The sequence below is a fragment of the Schistocerca nitens genome, chromosome 7, assembly GCF_023898315.1.
Source record: "Schistocerca nitens isolate TAMUIC-IGC-003100 chromosome 7, iqSchNite1.1, whole genome shotgun sequence".
NCBI lineage: Eukaryota > Metazoa > Arthropoda > Insecta > Orthoptera > Acrididae > Schistocerca > Schistocerca nitens.
In genome coordinates this window covers 100,569,973-100,593,966 of record NC_064620.1, presented here as the reverse complement: position 1 = coordinate 100,593,966, position 23,994 = coordinate 100,569,973, and the positions used below count along the sequence as shown (strand labels likewise).

Genomic DNA, 23,994 nt, shown 5'->3' with positions numbered 1-23,994 from the left:
AAACATTTTTAAGTCATGTTACGATTACAGCAGCTCAAAGGAGAAATTTTATGAGGCTCTGCAAAAGACTTGTGTGTGTTGATTGGTGTACCACTGTCATGGGGAAGAATCATTAATTGATGCTTTTGATTATTTGTATACAGTAACCACTATCTATAGTGAATATTGTCCCCTCATTACTAAATGCAATAGATCAAAGAGAATGGAGGTGCAACTGACTGGTATTCACCTTACTTGAATAGTTGAAGAAATCTCTTAAAAATTTTCTATGACATATCATGCATTAATAATAGGTATAGACATTCATATGCCAAATTAAAAGTTTTACAGAAAAGATGTCATTTCTGCATTGAAAAAAGCCAATGACAATTATATTTCTCAGTCTAGTAACAAATGTAAGGCAACTTGAAAAATAGTTTAAGCACAAACACAGCTAACTGCAGAAAATTTTCCTGTACACTAAGTGCAGATGAGCTACATAATAGTCTCATAAATTCTGAAAAGTTAGCTATTGTTGATGAAAGTAATTTAGATGTCAGTGAGGACAGACCTCCCAAATTGCAGAAAACAGAGATGACAGCAGACGTGCAAAAATTCGGGTGGAGAACAAACTATCCTAAAGATATACTGGTTGCAGTCAGATCATTGAGAAACTCCATGACTGAAGACATAAATGGTTTCTCCAATTTTATCCTAAGGAAAACATTAAATAATATATTTGTTCTCTCCAGACTGCCTAAAACTGAAAATTATCTTGTCCACACATAAAAAAGGAAACGGAAATTCACCACCAGAATTACAGACCTATAGAAACAGTGCCAATAAAATCTAAAATCATTGAGACTTTAATGTAAGACCAATTAAATAATTTCTTGAGTGTTACAATCTACTTAACAAGACCCAATATGTATACCGAAGTGAGCTGTCAACAATTAATGCATTTCAAGAAGTTGTATTAACAATACCACATGATTTTGAAAACAGGGAGCACACCCATACATTTCTAGTAGATCTAACTAAAGCATCTGACACTGTCTCACATAGCATTTTAATTAAGAAACTTCAAAAATAGGGAATAACTAGCCTAGAAGTAGCATTTCTGAAATCCTATTTGAAAAACAGAAATCAAATGCTTGTTGTACATTCAAATAAAACTCTGGTCTTCTAAAGGTAAACTATTGAGTCCCATAAGGATTTGTGCTGGGACCTTTCTTGTTTAATGTATATGTGAATGATCTGCACAACTTATTAGCACATATATCCGTGATGTGCATCCATGACACAACTTTTATCACATCACATAATGATGTGGATGTTATCGAACAATATCATGGTGGAAAAGCCCAATGAGTGGCCACATGAAAAGAAATTGACATTACATAAAAATAAAATGAAGCACATTCTCTTTTCACTTGGAGATATTATTAAAGGTCAAAACGAACTCTAGCATTCTGCAAAATTGTTAACCATATACCTCGATAGTAAATTATTTTGGAATGCCCACACAGAAAAGCTCTGGAGTAAGTTGGCCAGAGTTTTATTTATCCTTAGGAAACTGAAGGATAGTGTGAGTAAAGAGCTCATGTGTATGGATGGCATAGTATGGTCTTTTTCATACACACTTGGATTATGGAATATTTCTTTTGGCCGAAGAAAGCCATTATAAATTTTTGTTTCGAGAAATTTTACTTATTGTAGACTGTACTTTATTGAGCACAAAATACTTACAATCCCCAGCCTGTACATACCCAAAGTACTTATGCATGCCAAACATAATATCCACATGTATGAAAGAAAGTTATATACACACTCAAATAAAACCAGAAACAGGGATTTGCTGGGCATTCCTTGGACTTGTTCAAGTAAAGCCCAAAATAATTTTTACATGCTGGTAAAACATTTTTCAACATTATGCCATATAACACAAAGATAAGCAATATCTATGTGATAATTTTTATATATGTTACCCATCTGTATAATCATGTGTATAATCATGTATGTACTTACGATGGCTTATACAACGCAACAGTTCTTTATAGGCAAGTAAACCAACTCAATTCAATTTAAAAAATTCTGAACAAAGAGTACACATTGAAGGATTGATATAAGGCTTATGCATGTAAGGAGTATTTTCAGTTTTATATTGATGCATTCTAATATTACTGTCGCTGCCAAATCACGAATGAACTACGGAGTTATTTGATTGAACATCGATACTTCATAATCGAGTTATTTCAGCAAGTCACGTACTTTCGTTAGCATCTTTGCTTGGAGCCTTGTTTATGTTGAATTGACGCAGTGTAAACATGATTGTTGTTTATGTCTACGCTGAAAAGGACAGTGGGAAAGCTATTTATTTATAACGTACCGGAATTCAGAAGATGCAACATTGTAGAGTGCTGTGAGAAATGGAAGGTGAATATTATGCTCAAAATTTATTTTCTTCGTGATTAAGTACCTATAATGTACTATGTAAACAAATAAACACAAGCTGTCGTATACAGAAGTATCCCAGGCAGCAGCTTCTGTCTGGCGTGAACTGTTAGAGACCTTAGTTTACTTTTTTCGTGCATAAGATTGTTTACCCTAGGCCTGCTTAACACAGACATTTTCTTCATTGTTGTTTACTGGGCGATAGCTTGTATTTAGAAGGGAGTGACAGTAAGTGAGGGAAGATTAAGATGTCTGCTGGGAGATGTGGTATGCCCCAGCAGTTTGTAGTAACAAATCATACAGAGAGAACCAGTTGAGGAGTATATGTACCAGCTCCTTTCCTCAGCCTCGCTGTAATTCCCCCATTACAAGTAAAATTGTTATTTTATTGGTAAAGTTGGAATGGTGATGTTTCCGTTAAAAGTTATAGATCACCCCTCAGCGTTCGGGTGACAAGCTTCTAGGAGGCATTTTCTTTCTCCACCTCAAACCTCCCTTTCTTCCGTTTTTGTCTCTACCCCTTCACCATCCTTCTCTCATCCCTAACCCACCTCTACCGAGCGAGGTGGCGCAGTGGTTAGACACTGGACTCGCATTCGGGACGACGACGGTTCAATCCCGCGTCCGGCCATCCAGATTTTCCGTGATTTCCCTAAACCACTCCAGGCAAATGCCGGGATGGTTCCTCTGAAAGGGCACGGCCGACTTCCTTCCCCATCCTTCCCTAATCCGATGAGACCGATGACCACGATGTCTGGTCTCCTTCCCCTAACAACCAAACCAAACCAACCAACCCACCTCTCTGAGACGTTAGTGCATTAGTTGTTTTACACGCACTTGGGCGAAGCCGAATCCCACTCTTTCCTTACCAACTCGAAATATTTAATTTCAGTTTATTGCTTCGTCTTCCTTTCATTCTAGTTTCATTTGTATAGGATTTTTCATAAGAAAGAGCTCTGTGCTGAGGCGGTAAAGAAATAAACTTCTAGGACAATGCTATGAAGCAAATTCTGAGAGGAGTATGTGCTCTTTTTAATATGGAATATAACCCTTTTTCACAACAGTTTCGCTACAGAAAGACACAACAGTTTCATTAAGGAAAGAAAATAGAAAAACATAAGCGGAAATATGAAACTGTCTTTTGTGCATTTGAAACAGTTTTCTGGCACATTCCTGTTATTCCATACTGTGTATAAGTATTTTCTGAAGGAAACTGGCACATTGGTGACGTTTAGCAAGGCTCTAGACTTAAATTTGTAAGGAATGGGCTATTAAATTTTTCTGAAGGAACCATCCCAGAATTTTCATTTAGTTATTTGGGGAAGCCATGGAAAATTAAAACTGGATATAGGATTTTGAACAGATGCAGATAAAGATATCTGTTTGAGTACTGTGGGTAAAATAGTTGACTTAAGGATTTTGCATTCAGGTGGACATACTTTACCAAGTGCTTAAGGCTTAAAATTGTATCTAAAATGGGTCATCCATATAGTAGAAATTTCAATGGCTTCCCAGAGTTCACTCTGAAATATATAATAGATTTTTAAAACCCATATTTACATTGATGCTTAGTGTTGAAGCTTTCGTGAAGACCTTTATAACCAGAATGTTCTTGACAATTTCAGGACTATATTCCCCATCCACGATCATACAACAATGTGTTGGAGCAACTCGTCAGCTGTTTTAAGAAGCTTTTCATGTATATATGCAGTTTCTATCATTTGCAAAAGCTGTCCCTTCACTTTGTTTTGGTACATGGTTATTGAAGATATTTTAGCAGTCTGTGTCTCTGGTATAGAAACCCACTCCCGTAATTTCAACTTATTATCCCATTTGACATGCATCACATCCTTCTTCATACCACAGGTTGTATTTAAGGATGCAGTTTTCCGATTCACTAGGACATGTAAGCACTTCTCAGATTTTCCCTTCTTTACATCTGTAACACCTTTGCTAAATATATATGTTTCAGCAATAAATCCTTCAGAAACTATATTAATAATCCGAACCACACTTTCCTCTCTCACTGTTACCCCTGACCTTGTTTGGAAACTATTCTCCCAGTGAATCCCTCCTCTCCACCACCACCACCACCACCACCACTCCCTAAATTACTCCCAAGAACCCAGCTCCTAACCTAGTACCATCCCATAACTCAAACTCATAATGCACTGCTACAGCAGAATTAAGTTATACCCATAAATAAGATCAATCTGCATGATATATTCACCCTACTATACAGAGTTTCTCCATTGCCCACAAAATCTGCATAAAATTATAGTCAAACCCATGGTATTCACAAACCACCCATCTATGCCTCTAAGTGTGAAACACTGCATGTTACTGCAACACCTGTCCCTTGCAGTCACTTCCTTCAGATTCACCAATGCCAAAACCTGAAATACAACACACATGACACACGACTTATCTCATATACTAACTGCCACTGTCCATTCACTACCTGGAAAAATAGGCCCTAAGTGAATAAAAACGGATGAATTGTTTGCAGTGGGAATACCAAAAATACATTATGGTGCACAAGTTACCTTGTCTCCTATATTGTACAGGCCATCTGGACACTTAGAGCTACTTTGAAATCAAAAGATCAGAACTTAGCAGGCCGTGCACCTTTTCATTATATCACCTTTCCAAAATCAATTTATGGTAATTTTCCACCCCTCCCCTTCCATCCGTTTTGTGTTTCCACATTCTGGTGCATGCCCCATGTGTTAAACTGCTGCTGATCTCTCTTGTTTGTCTGCTGGTGTTTTTCTATCACAATGGACGATTCCAATAAGGCTTCATAAAGTCAAAAACAATTGCCATCACTGCTGGTGGTAGCCTTTCTTGAAAATGTTCTCAAAACATTTTTTGAATTTAGATACCCAGTGTATGCATCTGATTTCATGCACATACGAGCTCCCACACATGCACAGACACACCTCCATCTTTTTCATTTGCCTTGATGACAAGGGCAATTGAGAACAATGCATTCTCTGTAAAGTATGTATGGTCTTTTGGACAATAACCTTGGTCTGCTTAGTGTAGAATTTAAGTGAAGGCTTGTAAGTATCCTTTTCCCTTTTGACACAATTGCAATAGCTTGATTCATTTCCTCTTTTTATTCTTTGCATTGGTTGGTGAAAAGAAACAAAAGGGTTCACACAATTTGCAACCAGATGGTAGTGATGTCTACTTCTGAGGAACAGTACTGCATGTGAATGTATTTTCTTTCATCCTGCAGAAGCCTTCTGTAGTACAACTGGACTGCAGTTTTGATCTGTAACTCTTAATTGGCAAGAAAAAACCATTACCCCATGTACATTTCAACATTCAATATGTGCTGCCATTCGATATCAGTAATCTCAACTGCATGATTCCTGGGATTAATGTACAAACCATGACTGACATGGCATGCCCTTATGAGACATATTCTTCCAAGGCTTTAACAAGAGAGAAATATTCTTTGCACTCTGCCTCATACACACATCTGACCACTATGTTCACACTGCATCATTCACAAAAAAGAGAAAAACGCAGTATGCTGCATTATAATATACTGGAATGTCAGTGTTGAATAATGCTCTTCTCTTGGAGGCAAGAGAAATGGTTCTCTGTATTCAGTGCTAGAGTCTGGTGTTTAAATGTACGTTGAGGAGAATGCACATTCTGGATCCCCCAGTCGTTAAGAAATTGGCAGACCGAGAGGAGCTTCTTCTGCCAAATTCTTATTTCTCTCCATCTGGGTACCTTCCATTCGGAAAGTGGTTGCACTCAGTGACTGTTATGTGGCTTATAAATTATAGAGTGCAGCAATCAGTTGTCCTTTTTTAGATTTTATCATGCAGATCCAGATTTCAGCTAGTGGCTAGCCATTCTCAGTGCACTATTTTCTATTCTCAAATGCATGTAAGTCCCTGTCACTCAGTAGAATTAACATAAATGTGACTGACACCCGAACAACAGGAACTTACATGCATCGAGAATAGAAAATAGTGCATTGAGAATGGCTAGCCACTACTCGGTAGTATTCAAAGAAATGTGACTGACACCCAGACAACAGGGACTTACATGCATCGAGAATATATAATAGTGCATTGAGAATGGCTAGCCACTAGCTGAAATCTGTATTTGCGTAATAAAATCTAAAAAAGGATGACTGATTGCTGCACTCTATAATTTATAAGTCTTATTTCTCTGTTGAAATGAGAAGTACAGTACTGAATAAGAAGCATCATTTCACAGGGGTGCTTTCTTATTATGCAATTCACAGGATAACCCAAAACTTTGAAATTATTTTTATCGGGTTTTCACAGTGTAGGAAAACGATAGATTGCTACTTACTGTAAAGAAGAAAATTTTCAGACAGGCACAATTAAAACACACTCACACAGAGCTTTCAGCCACAGCCTTCATTCACAAGCAAGCACACCTCACACACACGACTGCCAACTCCAGCAGCTCATACGAGAATGCCAGATATTCACATTCTACAACATTCACTTACTCCCCAAATATAAAATGACAATGTTAACAGCATATTCACAAAAACTGTGCAATTGCAGAGGCTAGATTCAATTAAAATTGACTGGATGTGAACACAATACAAGGAGACAATTGAAAACACTGTCCTGCCTCAAGAAAATGAAAGCTGAATGTGCATACAACAGTGTGTAGAAACAAAGTTTAGTTTGTATCGAAGCCCATAAACAAGACACAGGTTTGTATTAACTATAGAAAGCAAACAACAAACCCTGAACAACTTTCAGCAAGAACAGCATTGGCTTTTGCATTGCAGTAGTGGTCAGATATTGTTGACAGTTAACTTGCTGATACTCTAGTAATTGGCTGCATGTATCTCCACAATAAATGGAGGGACAGTTGAGTAATTTGTACATTAAAAGTTAATGACAGCAAAGATACAGAAACTAACCAACATAGGAAACATGAAGAACATTGCAGAATAATACCTGAATAATCCTGAGGTATCAGTGTTAACTAAAAGTTCAGCATGTGCTGCTACATGTATATAGAATTCACGGATAAGCTAGGCTGAAAAGTTTTGCATTTCTGAATCCTTGTGCACACAGTACCATATTGTTGTCAGTGATGCAAATGGAAAATGCAGTGAGCCATGTTGAGAATTTTATTTCAGCCAGAAAACTCCACAATGTTCATAGTATTCGTGTATGTAAAATTGTATGAGGTTCACAAAATGGTTTGTTTTTGTACAGGTTTTGTTTCGTATTACGTACTTTAGTGTTCTGCTGATGTACTGTACATGTGTACCTTCAGTCTTAGAAATCATATAGTGATTTCTCAAATTGTGCAACAATCTTCTTACTTGTTGTCTTAATCTCTGCTCTTGTTAGCACAGATGGATCATCGACATCATAGTCAACCATAATTTCTGAAACAGAATGATAGAATAATGTAAATGTCTCATAGCTGAGATACCATATTTCTAATGTGCTAGTATTATTTTTATTCATATATTGCCCTGCTCATTCCGTATATTCATCTTTTATTTTCCAATACTAGTTAACTTGTTCACTGTGGACTTTGAGTAGTGTCTTCAGCCAGTAATCAAAAGTCAGGGTTCCTGGGTTCGAACCCAGCCAATAGTGAAGTTCTGAATAAAAATCATCAGCAATGGTGTAAGAAATCACCCTGATTGTGCCAATGGCCTTGTCAAAAAGGGCAGAGGAGTTGACAGAGGTTTGGAGCACCCTCTTGCCCCTTAGATGAGAAACTGCCCCTGAAAGACAAATTAATCAGCAATGATCAATGCTATGGGGATGCAGAATGCAATGGAAACCACTGCATTAAAGGCACGTAATTTGTATCTGCAGGACATGGGGCTTGAATTTGTCATGATAATCCCTTCATTGACTAAAGATTAAGGATGAATTCCCCACATTGTGTGGCCAGCAAATTGAAATGGAGAGAAGATAAGGATATCTCATCAGGTGAATAAAGGGCAGTATCAACAGCAACAAAAAAATTTATAATAGGAATAGGATACCTTATTAATAGAAAGATAGGGTAGAGAGTTAGTTACTGTGAACAGTTCTCATCATAATAGATAGCAAACCCACATCAGCCACAATAGTTCTGGTACTTATGACAACGTCGCAAGCAGAAGGTGAAGCAGAAGAGAGAGAGTGATGATTTGAGGATATTGAATGAGTTATCCAGTATGTAAAGGGAGATGAAAATCTAAAAATTGTGGGAGACTGGAACACAGTAGTAGGGGAAGGAACAGAAGAAAGATTTACGGGACACTATGGACTTGGTAGTAGGAAACTCTACGGACTTCATAGTAGGAATGAGAGAGGAGAAAGGCTTATGGAGTTCTGCAGTAAATTTCAGCTAGTAATAATGAATATTATACTGTTCGAGGATCACAGGAAGAGAATGTCTATTTGGAAAAGGCCCAAAGACATGGGAAGATCCCAGCTGGATTTCATCATAGTCAGACAGAGATTCCAAAATTAGACACTGGGTTGTAAGGCTTACCCATAAGCAGATATAAAGTCAGGTCACAATTTAGTAATGATGAAGGGTAAACAAAAGATTGCGAAAATTGTCTGGAAGAATCGAGGTGGAAAGAAGCGGGATACTGATAATAAGATGTGTTTGAAGTTCTCTAAAACTGTAGATACTTCAATAATGAATACTACAGTAGTCAGTTTAGTTGAAGAGGAATGTACATCTGCCGGCCGAAGTGGTCGTGCGGTTAAAGGCGCTGCAGTCTGGAACCGCAAGACCGCTACGGTCGCAGGTTCGAATCCTGCCTCGGGCATGGATGTTTGTGATGTCCTTAGGTTAGTTAGGTTTAACTAGTTCTAAGTTCTAGGGGACTAATGACCTAAGAAGTTGAGTCCCATAGTGCTCAGAGCCATTTTTGAATGTACATCTCTAAGAAGAACAGTGTCACAGAAGATGGCCAGACAGACATAAGTACAAGGAAGTGAACTGCGAAGAAACCTTGGGTAACTTAAGAATACTTCAAATGATGGAAGAAAGAAGGAAGTAGAAAAGTGTTCAGAGAACAGCAATATAAGTCCGGAATGAAATAAGTAGGAAGTTGAGGGAATCTAAGACCAAACAGCTGCATGAAAAATGTGAAGAAATTGAAAAAGAAATGGTCATCCGAAAAACTGACTCAGCATATAGAAAAATCAAAACAACCTTCGATGGAATTAAAAGCAAGAACATCAACATCTAGAGTGCAATGGGAATTCCACTGAGAATTCCAGGAGAGTGGCTAGTTGGAAAGAGTTATTGCCAGTAATAAAGGGAGGTCTTGTCTGACGATAAAGACACAAGAATAAAGGAGAGTTGAAATGGAAACATGGGGGATCCAGTATTAGAATCAGAATTTAACAAAGATTTGGAGGGCTTGAGATCTCGTAAGGAAGAATGGACAGACAGCATGTGTCCAGAATATTTTTTTAAATCATTGAAGGAAGTAACAACCAGATGACTATTCAAGCTGGTACATAGAATATATGAGATTGGAGACATTGGACTTATGGAAGAAAATTATCTACACGCATTTGGAAATAGCAGAAATCTGATAAGTGTGAGAACTATTGCACAATCAGTTTAACAGGTCAGCCAGCTGCTGACAAAAGTGAGACAGAAAATTAAATTCTTTAGAGGTCAATCAGTTTGGCTTTAGGAAAGGTAAAGGCACCAGACAGGCTGTACTGAAGTGCTTGATAATGAGGCAAGACATAAGAATAATCAAGATGTGTTCATAGGATTTGTTGATGTATAAAAAGCATTTGACAATGTAACATGGTGCCACTTGTTTGAAAGTCTGAGAAAAACTGGAGTGAGCTACAGGGAAAGATGGGTAATATACCAGAATCAAGAGGAAACAACAAGAATGAAAGGCCAAGGACAAAGTACTCAGATTAAAAAGGGTGTAAGACAGGAATGCAGTCTTTCGCCCCTACTGTTCAGTCTGTACACCGACGAAGCAATAACGAAAGTAAAAGAAAGATTCAAATAGGAATTAAAATTCAAGGGGAAAGGATATCAGTGATAAGATTTGCTAATGATATTGCTATTCTCAGGGAAATTGAAGAAGGAATACCCAACCTGTTGAATAGAATGAACAATCTGTGAGCACAGAATATGGATTGCAAGTAAACTGAAGAACGACAGAAGCAAAGAGAAGTAGCAGAAGTGACCTTTCCAATAAAACTAACATAAAAATTGGTGACTGTAAAGTAGATACAGTTCAAGACTTCTACTACCTTGTGAAAGCAAAATAATGCATGGCAGATGAAACAAATAACATATAAATCGGACTAGCACAGGAAAAGAGAATATTCCTGGTGAAAAGAAGTATACTTTTATCAAAAATAGGCCCGTCATGTTACAGAAGGACATTGAAAATTGAGTAGACTGATAAGATAGGGGATGAGGAGGTTCTCCACAGAATCATCAAAGAAGGAAATATATGGAAAACTCTTACAAGAAGAAGGGGCAGGTTGATAGCACTTGTTTTAAGATGTCAGTAAATAATCTCCTAGCCTGAAGAGGGAGCTGTAGAAGGTAAAAACTGCAGGTGAAGACATAGAGTGGAATACGTCCAACAGATAATTGAGGATGTAACCATATATCCGTGTAGACAAATGCTACTCTGACATGTGGAGGCTGGCAGGCTGCATCAAGTCAATCAGAAGACAGACTACTTAAAAAAAGTTTAATCATTCCATTGCTAAACTCATTTTTATGTGTTTGGATAGTTTAATTGTATCCATTTACAGGAGTATGCACAATTGTAGATAAAATGAAACTAGTCAGGAATATTAAGATTTCTATATAATTATAAGTCACATTTATAAGTTGTGCATATCGAAACCTAACATATATTTGTCTTTAATCACAGAAGTCTTATTACACACAAATAAAATGAAACTAATTTTGCTACAGGTTCATTGGTGGTGTAGTTTTTTTTATTCTTAAACTGGGGGTACCATAAATATATTATTTGCTTTACTCACCTTGTTCTTCCTTATCAGCTTCACCATATTCAGCTCTGCTAATTTTTTCAGTAACAGTTGTTTGGAATAATGCTCTTGCATCTTCCAATTCTTCTTCATTCAAAGCCAGCGTAGCATGGCTTATAAGCTTTCTTGATCGTATCATAACTTGGCGGAGTATTTCTAGAGCTGTAAGAATAAAAAAGTTTTAAGCCTTCTTTTTGACAAAATTATCAGTGCCGTATTTGTATTATTGAATTGTATTATCCTATAGTTTAGGAATTACATAAATAAATGTAAGACTTTATCAGAGTGACATTTAATTAAATTCACAAATCATCCATAAATTTACAGTTGTGCAAGGAGAGGGGGAGGAGGAACAAGCATATTGGGAATAATAAGACCAGATAGGAAGACAAATAAATAAGAGAGACAGAAAGGGTGAAAATTTCACAGTAACTGTTGTAAAACTGAGGGTGAACTGATGAAAGAAAGGAAATTATTGATTTGTTATGGTAAGATACATCATAGATAATGATCTAAGAGAAAATAAGGAGACATCAAAAACAAGCAAGACATACCGGTTTCAGAATCATTTTTGTATTGTAAAAAGTCTTGTGTGTGTGTGTGTGTGTGTGTGTAAACTGACAATCTATAGACCAAGTGAGGTAGTGTGATGTTAACATTATGACAAAACAAATCATTCAAGAGAACAGAATCAACTTCATCATTATCTTCAGGATTCCTTAAAAACACTGCCACTGTATGCTTCTTTACAGTTCTAATGATGTCACTGTCACTGGAATCATCCCGAGAACCATAAAAACATTCATTCATACTTTCATCTGAATCTTCATTCTCACTAGGAATATCTGAATAATCATCATCAGAAACCTTTGAAATTATTTCAGATTCCTTCATTTCCTTCTTTTTTCTGAATAAGTCCATCTCTAAAAGCAGGAGGAACTTCAAAATGAAAATAATAACTATTTGAATTATTAATATACAATCAAAATGCTAAATAAGCAAATAGCACATAGAGACAATCAGGTTCAATTCATTGACTACTGGTGTAAACATCTAAATAATCAGAGGCAGGTAAAATATATGACAGCAAGTGGCATCTATGGAAAGTGTGTAGAAAACAGGCTTTACCTTGAGATCCATCAATAATGGATGGTATACAAAACACAAGTAAACTTGGGGTTCACCCTCAGTGTGTTATGCCTCTGGACTTGCATTTAGGAGGAGAGGGGTTCAAATACCCACCAGACATTCAGATTTAGGTTTCCCATAGTTTTATGGACCGATTACAGAAAGATGCTTCCTTTGTAAAGGACTTGGCCAATATCTTAGTCCTTCCTTGTCCAACCTGAGCTTTAATGACATCACCATCAGTGTGGTATTAAATCCTAATCTTCCTTACTTCATTTAACAACCAACATATCATGCAAGGTTTCATTTACAATTGTGAGCACCGATCAATACTGGCTGTTGGGCTTTGACATTGCATCTGCTGTCTAGATATGTGGGTTAAGCTGAGAGAAGGTGAAAACAACCAGATTTGCTCTTGGTGTGTGCTAAGGCTCACAGTCTGTAACACTACTTCATTTCCATTATTTGGGAAGATGTTACCATGATGCGGCAGCCACGAGCGCTGTTCTGGAACTATCGATTTGTAGTTTTAGCTTGACGATGCCCACTATGGACAAACGGAGTCACTGTTATTCTGAAGAAGGTTGGGTTATCCCGACTGAAACCTAGGTAAATTCTAGGTAAACAGTGCAACTGAGGCTGTTGGTTATTAAAATTAAAATTAAGACACTTTTCCCTCGCTCTATTTGCGAGTGGAACAGGAAAGGAAATGACTAGCAGTGGCTTGGTGGTAGTTTGTGGAGTATGTATATGTAGAAGAATTGAAGGGATTGTCCATTTGAGCTGCTCCTTCTGATGGCCTCTACCACTGTGCAGCTCAGTGACTACTCTCAGCCCCCAATCGAGGAAACTAATCTAGTCCACCTCCATATCACTGGCCACTGGTGGAATATTGTCACTGCTTGATGGAAATACAATATACTTCACAACTCAGGAGCCACTATGACTGATAACTTTGCCATAGACTTGAAGCAGCATGGAAAGATGTACCCACATCTGTCATCCAACCTCAGTTCAGCTTGATGACCAGCCAAATTAAAGCCATCATTGCTGCCAGAGGTGGCAACTCTGTGTACTAAATTTCACATCCTGAATATTTCCAGATCACCTACCAATTTAACCATTTATTCTTCCTACTATACTGCACATGCACAACAATTAAAATATCATTAATTAGTAACCTTCCTGGCACTGTAATTTTAATGGCTAGCAGTGTATATCTAACCAGTTTCATAACTGGATCAAAAAAATGTAGATGTTGTATGGGCTTATTGAGGGTTATTTCATTGGGTGGAGTCACCTGCCTGTTGTGGGAAGGGGTGTTCTTCCTCCATCCACATTTCCTCATTGATGTATGAGAATTGTGTCAGACGTGTATTTTGTAGAGTGTAGGTGATGTAATGGATGCATGTATAGTGTATTGGTATTTTTGTGTTGTATGGTGGTGATGATGATGATGATGGAGGGAAAAGGGTGAATCCTGGTGCTGGCAAATAGCCTATTCTTCTCAAACAGCACCATGGGGTCTGCCAAGTCTAAAATCCCGATCCAATGGATGGATCACCATCAACCGTGTCACATGCCTTCACTTCATGACATACTATAGGGATGTTTAAAATTTCATCCAGGTCATTAGTGCAAAAACTGGTGATCATGAACTGTACACCACCACCCCTCCACCCCTTGCCAGCCAACTATTGGTGGTGAAAATCAAATTTCATCCACCATTAAAATTCGAGCCACCTTGACTCTGAGTCAAGCACCATTGCACTGGCATGTGTTAGTGACCTGCTACAAGGTGGGTATTGGATCAAAAATCTTGTGACAACTGAGACATTGCACATTTCCTGGATAGAGAATCACCTACAGGCATTGAAGTAATACCTGGTATTCCCCTCATTTATTTATTTATTTACTCATTTCAGAAGCATCACAAAGTTGCATTTTATAATCTGTAGAACATTCGCATATAAAATATATATACAAAGAAACATAATGTATAATTGTAGATATAAAACTATGTAAAGATTACAGTACATCAAATATGAAAATAGGAAATACATATGATGATTTTAAGCTAAAGCTAAACATTTCTTGCCCAGAAACGGGTGGCATCAACTGCAGCTTTGCTGCCATGAGATCCTCTATAGCGCATTTGGTTGGGCACAGTGGACAGGTGTACATATGAAATGTGGTTTGTAGTACTTCGAATTTGCAGAGGTTAGAGTCTGTGGAGTAGCCCCATTTATTGAGACTCTCTCTCCATCTTGCGGTGCCCTTATGTAGTCTGTTTCATGCCTTCGAGGGCCCCCCATTTTCATCGCATACTGTTGCTAGTTCCTCTTTCTGTTCCATACAGTGTTGATTTGAGGTCTTCCTCCAAAGGTCTATTCTGGTTTTAGGCTCTTCATAATCTTCCATCAATCTCAGGAAGCTTCATCTTAATTTTAATCACTGGTGAGCCAGTTGAAGACTGAAGAGGAGGTTGCGTTCTGATTCTGCTGATTTGAATCATTATTTAAATGCTGCTGCCACTCTTCAGTAGCTGAAGGGGCAATACCTGGTGATAGATATTGTCCAGAGGTGTTGGCTTCACACATACGGTGGTGATTCTGCTTGTCTCATTGAGGGCAACATCAGCTTGCTTTGTGTGTGCTGATCTATACTAAACCGGGAATGCATACTTCCCAATAGAGTGACAGTGGGCAAATGCTGAGGTTTTGAGAATCCTGGGTTTGGCTCCCCATTTAGAGTTATCAGCTGTGAATGATATTATTTCTTCTGCTAAATTTTAGTTTGATGTTAAGGCAGTGCTGTTTGTATGTTACACCCAGGTATTTGTGGTTGGAACAATGTTCTAATAGCAGTCCCTTCCTTTTGATCTATAGTTTTCTGTCAGCTTGCTTCTTCTGAAGGTGATGAAAGGCACACACTTGTGTTTTTGTTGAATTTGGTTTCAACTGGTTATTTTGATAATACAGGCATTGTTCTACCTCCTCATATGTTTCCCCTTGTCCTGTAATTGACCTGTCATCTATGTATATAAAGCTACTTGTACCTGCAGGGACAGGTTGATCATTGGTGTAGGTTGAAGAGTAGTGGTGCCAACACACTTTCCTGTGGCGGGCCATTCCTCTGGTTTCTCCCTCTGCTTTATTTTCCGTAAAACTCCACTAAGAACCTCAGATTGTGGAGCAGGTTTCTGGTGATGTTTGTAAGATTAAAGTCTTTAGTTGCAGCACATACACCCTGCATGAGGAGTCAGAGATTGATGGTGTCATATGCAGCCATAAGGTCAATGAAAATGGCACCCATTACATAGCCTTCTTGGAAACTGTCCTCAATGTGCCGAGTTTGATTGAGCACCTGTGTATGGTAAATCTTTATTCAGGACAGAATCCAGCCTGCTGTGGTGTGAGGATAGGTTCCATGGGCAGTGTGAGGTAGTTTTGTATAAGTTTTTCAAAAATTCTACAGGTGTTCCCCTATGGAAATGTAATATGACTAATGCTGCTCACTGCAGATGGTATTAGTCGCAATTTTAGACTTTCCAGTTATGTATTGAGAACCTGCTTAGAAAACTCTATGAACCAGGCTTCAGGACAGAAACTACTAATATTCTTCAGTCCTCTACGCAGTGATCAACCAGATAAAATTAGTCGAACGACACTTCACATAGAGGGCTACAAGCCAGTTACGAGTCTGGGTGATCTGGGGGAAGGGAACAACTACTATAAAAGGACAAATGAGAGAAGTTCATAACAAACTGAAATCTTGTGTTTAACAGTGAGGATTGCTTGGGTTGGTAATTGCACTGATCACAGAAAGTCAAAACCCTGAGTTCAAGCGTCAGTGTGGCACAAATTTTTAAACTTTTCACTCCCATTAATAGAATAGTTTTCAGTCCCAACAGTGTCTTGGCTTATTACTCATCAAATGAATAGTAAATTGAAACTCAGCTAGTGGCTTGAAGAGCATACAGATAAAAACACACAATGGAACAAACGAGTGTTTGATGGCTTCTTGAAACATTCACAAAGAATACTCAGAGGTCTAGTTTTATAGCTATAGGTGTTATAAAGATGTGAACTTCAGTGCAACTGAACTTTCAGTCTGTAGAGCCATATTGAAGAGACCTTCAACATATCAAAATAAAACTCTCAAATAGCAATTTTTTTTTATGGCGGAGTAACAGAAGTATGGAGAACATAGTACAGAGGTGCAGAAGTAACACAAGAAGGCAAACAATTAGTGATAACTTGTGCTGTGCCCGAACTTTAATTAGAAAGCTTAAAAACCTCCTGCTTTTTCATACTGCCGGCAAATTTCCCCTCTTTCATTTATAACTGGACAGATATATCTGCTACTTATTGTAAATTTGAAGTCCAGAATATGTTACCTGTTGGAGATGCTGTTATTTTCTCAAAGCTGGATGTACCTACTATCAGTAATTGATCTATTTTGTGTTCAGTTTTTCTATTTAGCTGAACCATAATCTTTTGCACTTTACTTTGAAATGTATTGTCCTACTCATTGGAGGTGATCATTTACACACAGAAAACTCTCACACCAAGTAAATCTTGTTTAGTTGGAGCGTACATTTGGATGGTATTCATATATGAATGAATTAAGAGAGAAACATGATAGTTTGGCACTTCAGTGGTGTGGACACTAACATGCATAACTGTGGAATTAAAACAAAGTGAATGTACTATAATATGACAGTACCACTGAGTTTAATTTATTTTTAATAATTATGAATGCATCGTAGTGTGCAACATGTTGCTGATAAAGACTAGTGCCCTACACTTGTAGGTGTTAGCCACAAATAGTGCAATATCAGCAGACACAGTCTGAAACTCATTTTCTTTAAGAATATCATATTTGGCAACTTCCACAGTCTAGTGGTTAGTAGTGCTGGCTGCCAACACTTTAGTCCCGGGTTCAGCTTCCATTGAATCCTCAGATTTTTATGTGGTGGAGACATGTGGGAAAAAATTACTCAGCCTTGTGAGGCCAAATGAGAAGCTGCTTAATGAAATAAGCAACAAATCTTAAATACATGTTAGGTGAAATTGTACCAGATTGCACTAAGTGCCACAACAAATTCTACAGAAAGTTCTGGCTTAACAGCAGCACCAGATTGCGCTAAGTGCCACAACAAATCCTACGGAAAGTTCTAGTTTAACAGCAGTACTTTTGGAGATGTTTTAGGGTGTGACAGAATTCCATTCAGTCCATTTATTGGGAATGGAAGGGGTGGTATAGTGATAGTGACACTTATGTAAACACCAGCAAAAATTGTGCAGCTCATTTTGGCAAAAGGATGAAATGTCAGAGGATGTATCCACATTATGCTATGCTTATTGCAAAAAAGGTTAGGCATTAAAGTGATAAGGAATTGCATAGCATTAAAATCAATGTTGATGAGAACTTACAGATGCCACCCAACTGTGTACTAAGTGCCAATGCCTTTTTAGCAACCATTTTATATTACATAGGCTATTCTTGAAAAATTGTAAATATAACAAATTTTACAAATTGCGACATTCAAACAGTGCTTTTAAACTTAGACAACGAGTTTGCCATTTCATGGGTGAAACTATTTAAAATACTCTTCTGATTTTCTAGTATTTTCTGCTTGTTTGCACATGCAGTAAAATTCATGGGGGTGGTGGGATATGGAAAAAGTTGTGTTTCTATGGCTGATGCAATCTCATTAAAATCCTTCTGGGTGTAAAATACTAAAATAACCAACATTTTGACCATGTTGCAACAGCTTTCCTCAGGACATAGACTATTTTTCCCAGAGAAAGGTCACTGTGATATGGACAAAACTTTGGATATTTAAACATTTTAAGTCTTTTATAAGATAACACGGCAGTATATGCAGAAGAATTTTTAAGATAAAATATATAACTTTTTAAAAACTTTCTCACAATTAATGGTTTTATCTTAAACATTCTTCTGTACTACCCATTCTGTCTCTCATGTTGAACTATTTCACTGTCCAACTGATTTTTACTTACGGTCTTCTGAAGGAAGTGGCTCGATGCTCTCTTCACTCTTTTCTCGACCAAGCTCACTAGACTCAATGGCCACCAGTGAGTCCATGTGTTCAACTTTGTCTGTTGGCCGACGAATACAATCTAACTTACTGTACAACATTTGTAGTGACATTCTGATTGTAATGAACATTTTTCCTTTCTCCTTTATGTCTTCATTGCATTGATCGACTAGCTGTTGTTGTGTTTGTGTTTCATCCAATACACCAGACTTCTCAGCCTCATATCTGTAAATACAAATCTGAGCTTGATTATAATTGTTATTAGAGAACTCCAGAGAAATACATTTGTAAAAGAAGAATATATCCTTTAAAGTCCTTCTTATAGTCAAGGATGAAGAAAAATAAAGTACCCCATAGCATTATAAATGTAAAAAATTGTATGTAAGACACGTAGGAGAATAAGAAACACTCTTAGTATAGGCCTACCTGAAGACTTGACATGAAGTTACAGTGTATAGAAAACTGCATCATTGAACTCCTTCATGCATGGTCTTTTTTGGGGAGGGGATGAGGGGGAGGGTTCAGGTAAGGTAGGGAAGAGCTGTCATCTACCTCATATATATTATTTTATTGCAAGTTATGTACACTGCAGACTCTCTTATTAAATGGCTTGTTATATATGGGCGTCACACACAATTCCATCTCCGTATTGATGTAAATAATATTTTTCTTTCATTTTTCTTCCTAAGCTCCTGTTGAAAAACTTAAAGAAGCCAAAATCACTTTTAAAAGCACCTCACACTAACGACATAAGTGGTACACAAGTCTTGAAATTAGTATGCTCTCATGTCATTTAAAATTGAGTCTTCATTTATTGAGCCCTTTAGAAAGAAATTTACTTCAATCTGTCATTTGAACCACAGCATAACTTTGCCAGTTGTCAAATTTAAGTCCAGAAATTCGTTTTTAATATATAATCATGTTGATAGTTGCTTTACACTAGCTTGCTTCTTAAAGGGACAGCCCTGTTGCATGTTTTCTGTTGTTTTCCAATCATTCCACATAAATGCCAGGATCAACTGATGACGAGTCCACTGTCTCCCCCATCTAGAATTGAACTACCACTGTGCTTTCCTCTTTTTCACTTAGCTAATTGTTGGTAAGCAACAAAAAGAAAATAAGGAGCCACCATGTACCATGAGGCTTTCAGAATTGCTTGAAAGTATCTCGCGATTTTCCAGCCGCACAAGTTGAATATTTTTTGATTATATCATGAAGGAATTTTAAGATGCTTGTAGCGCCAGATTGATTCAGCACCCACCAATTTGCTTGACTATTTCATTTAAGTGTACTCTTGACGTTCCGTGCACATCTTCTTGACTGTACTTTCTATCTCATTCTCAACCAGTGTCAGATGCTGGTTGTTCTATTCTGTCACAAGCCCCCTAGTACTCTACAGCATAAAATTTGAAGAGTTTGCAGTGAAAAATGTGGTTGCAGTCTACTTTACGCTTGGTTCTTTTTAGGTGATACATCGCTGATTACTCCACGTGTGAGTACAGTATAGAGGGAATAGAAGTTAATTTTATTTGAGCGCGCTGCCTGACAGCGCAACGTACAGGTAATTTGCAGCTCAGTCATGAACACTTCGAGCAGGTAGAAGCACTTTCTCACATTAGCGACATTGTTGTACTTGCTGGAAGAAATTGAGGAAGAACTAACAGTTAGCCCTACATAAAGGAAAAGCTGAAACACATCTCATATTGAGGACAGAGGTTGACAAAAGTATCTTTGCAATATGTATCAATCGTCATTTATTAAACGAATGTGATTCATATTACGTAACGTGTTAGAGTGAACTTATAGACGTGGGCCTAATTTGTATAAATTAAATTTTAATGCAGTCCAATGTCTTCTCTTAAAGCAATACCCATGTTAATTCGAAATTAAGTCGCTGACTGTGAATGTCGTGGCATCAGCTGTGTTAGACACCGTTTTAGATATGCTACCTACTAGCGACATGTGGAAATTTATGCCGGATAGGGATTCGAACCCGGATTACCAAGGTGCTCGTGCACGCCAACAACAAAGTAATTTCGGGCGGCTGTCAGTCGTCATTAATGACTGGCAATCAGAAATGCAAATAAAACGTGTGTGTTACTTTCAGGCTGAAAACACAAACGATAATTCCAACTCTGATACAAACATTGAAACTCCCGTAGTTTACCGTGAAAGCTGTTTCATTGGAAGTTGATTTATCAACTCAAAGTCCCAGAAAAGAAAATTTAAGAAGCAAAATAAAACTGCTTTAAGGGAAACATCGATATGTCCACGTGTCAACAGTGATGAAGTTAGAAGTTTATGTGATAAGTTTTTAACTACAGAGTCATCACAACTTGTTTCATTATCGTTTCCTATGTAAAAGTTTTCATTCCGCCGGTTAGATTACTTCCGTCTAGTAAGAATGCTTATTTCGGGCCTTATTAGTAACCAGCTATCGTTTCGTATTTGCTTGCTTTCAATATGGCGTCAAAAAATGGTTCAAATGGCTCTGAGCACTATGGGACTTTACATCTATGGTCATCAGTCCCCTAGAACTTAGAGAACTACTTAAACCTAACTAATCTAAGGACAGCACACAACACCCAGTCATCACGAGGCAGAGAAAATCCCTGACCCCGCCGGGAATCGAACCCGGGAACCCGGGCGTGGGAAGCGAGAACGTTACCACACGACCACGAGTTGCGGACAATATGGCGTCGAGCGCAACGCTTGACTACATTCAAATCCGTCGTATACTTTTCTTTCTGTATGCTGTGTATTCGGTAGTGGCGAGTTGCGTCAAACCAGTCTTCGGACTGAATTCAACAACAACGTAATGTAATAAATTTGAGCTGGTGAAATCAGGTCCGTGGGTAAAATCGCGGCGAATTAAGGGCCGTTTTCCACGTAGGGTACCGTGCTGAGAATGTACTCCCGACTGTCATGAAGTATGGGATCGCGGCTGAACCCGTTCTGTTCACTTTGCACAGGCGTCAAGTGCTTCGTTTCCACGTAGGCTGTTGTGTCTGCTGTAGGCTATTTGATGGGAGATCGATTCCACGAAAAATGACCATCAATGCACCGGTACGTCGCCTGTTGGCAGTCGCTCGTGTTCGGCTTTGGCCGAACTGCGTGCTTTTCGTAACGTGGACGAGGACCTGGTAATACGTGTTCAACAGCATCCAGAACTCTACTATTTGTTGATAAACATTACGACAGTATCGTTTCTAAGACAATAGAAGGGCACCACTGTGGAACTTAACAAATCCAGTGAGTGTAAGTTCAAATGGCCGTAAGCACTATGGGACTTAACATCTGAGGTCATCAGTCCCCTAGACTTAGAACTACGTAAACCTAACTACCTAAGGACATTACACACATCCATGCCCGAGGCAGGATTCGAACCTGCGACCGCAACAGCAGCGCGGTTCCGGACTGAAGCGCCTAGACCCGCTCGGCCACAGCGGCCGGCTAAGTATAAGTTTTGTTTTCCTGTTCGTGTTATCTTTTGTTGTACTTGCTGAAGGTAACAGTGATAAATACTCTTCACATTCAGCTATAATTTTGCGTCCTTGTAGCTGATGAATGCAGAAGCAAATGGGCGCCACTGACGTATTTTATTCGCGCTCGTGCTAGACGCAAAACCACATCTGGCCAGGCTGCGAAGAGGATAAAGAAATGGAGACTGGAGGATGAAATGAAGTTGTTAATTACGTTTCTCCGTAACCGCCAGACTTTTACCAACGTTCAACTTCCCCTAGATGATGATAATGGAGAAGAAAACGGTCCATCCTCGGTGGGCCGCAGTACTCCCTCTCGTGCAAGTTCTTCCAACATTAACTCGTAACGTCCTAGGTGCGGTCTCACAGGCCGCTAGCATTTATTGTTACTCTATCGCTATTGGTGGGGTGGGAGATAACAGCGCAGTCTAGTTGTTCTTTCCCGAAGCTGCCGTGGTTACGTTTGCCAGTAGTAAAGTTGGGCAACACGATTCTTTTTCTCGATTTGATTCCTACGATTCAATCTCACATTGCGAATCGATTCCTACGATTCGTTCACGATTCATTCTAGTCTGCGATGGCACGATTCTTACGGAATACAAAAAGTTCTACATCTTACTCACAGATGGCAGGACATGTCTGAAATTCTCAATGGTGTTAGAATCGAACTGTGTCATGATAAGATATGCCATAAATAGTTTATTTATGAGTAAACATGCATATGACGTTACAAGTGTGATTCTCGATTTATACGTGTAATGCCTTAATTGATGAAAGGTCACGTTTGATTTGATTGCATCTATTGTTTTATTTCAGTATGCCAGGAAAGAGCAGTCGATTTTTGCGAAAGGTGATGCAAAATTACGTGGCATGCCAGTTTGGTTGTGTGGCTGTTTTATAGTAACAAAATCTAGCAGTGGGGCAGACGTGGTTTGGCTCATATTGTAGTGTCGGCAGACTTGCCAACACTACGCACACTAATTGAAAGAGGCGGCCAAGATGCACGCGCTAACTCACGAAGGATGGAGTGGGGTCTGAAACAGGAGACTTAATGAATGCTATAAAGAAAAGTACATAGCTTCTGGACTACTTAACTTTTAATCCATCCTTTGTATACATCGTTCTTGATGAGACATCTGGAGATTGTGGCGATACAAGTGAGACTCTTTAGATACATGCACTGTGACAATTGGCGCCTTGCTAAGTCGTAGCCATTAACTTAGCTGAAGGCTATTCTAACTGTCTCTCGGCAATTGAGAGCAAAGGCTTCGTCAGTATAGTCGCTAGCAACGTCGTCGTACAACTGGGGCGAGTTCTCGTACGTCTCTCGAGACCTGCCATGTGGTGGCGCTCGGTCTGCGATCACACAGTGGCGACACGCGGGTCCGACATGTACTAATGGACCGCGGCCGATTCAAGCTACCACCTAGCAAGTGTGGTGTCTGGCAGTGACACCACACATATCATCCTATGTTTTTCTGTGCTAAGATGTCTTTCCAAGTCCACACCACCCTTGTAATTCATAACGCAGCTGACAGCCCTCCCACAAGGCAAATTTAGCTTAACTTTCATTTCTTCTAAATACAAAGCATAGGTATTTTGCTTTTAATTTGCCCGAGAACTTGCCGCTGTCACTACTATTTACGTGAGAAGACGACACCGCGAAGTGTCAGCTTGGTTTTCACGAGTACTATTACGGCCCACGAACTTCGTTTGTTCGTTCCGAGCTTCCTTAGTTCACACGCATCCTGTACTTGACTGCCATCTGGCGGTCGTAATCATTCGGCACGACTCGGCATGATTCAGGAGTTGCCTTCGAAGCATAGCGTACTACATAAGTATCGATGAATCGTTG

The 23,994-nt window shown here is 38.7% G+C and overlaps 2 protein-coding genes across 2 annotated transcripts in view; one reads left to right on the top strand and one right to left on the bottom strand.

The window, feature by feature from the left end:
• The first annotated feature begins 2,241 nt into the window (after positions 1-2,241).
• The window catches only part of LOC126194800 (gastrula zinc finger protein XlCGF9.1-like), a 173,945-nt gene continuing 152,192 nt past the window's right edge, over positions 2,242-23,994 (top strand). Inside the window, exon 1 of the mRNA XM_049933110.1 lies at positions 2,242-2,415. Within this exon, the coding sequence (XP_049789067.1) occupies positions 2,409-2,415 (7 nt within the window). The 5' untranslated portion in view covers positions 2,242-2,408. The remainder of the gene's footprint in view (positions 2,416-23,994) is intronic.
• The window catches only part of LOC126194799 (uncharacterized), a 71,801-nt gene continuing 55,520 nt past the window's right edge, over positions 7,714-23,994 (bottom strand). The window contains exons 4-6 of the mRNA XM_049933109.1: positions 18,620-18,882; positions 11,457-11,624; positions 7,714-7,843 (exon numbers count right to left, since the gene is read on the bottom strand). Coding sequence (XP_049789066.1) covers positions 7,731-7,843; positions 11,457-11,624; positions 18,620-18,882 — 544 coding nt within the window. The 3' untranslated portion in view covers positions 7,714-7,730. The remainder of the gene's footprint in view (positions 7,844-11,456; positions 11,625-18,619; positions 18,883-23,994) is intronic.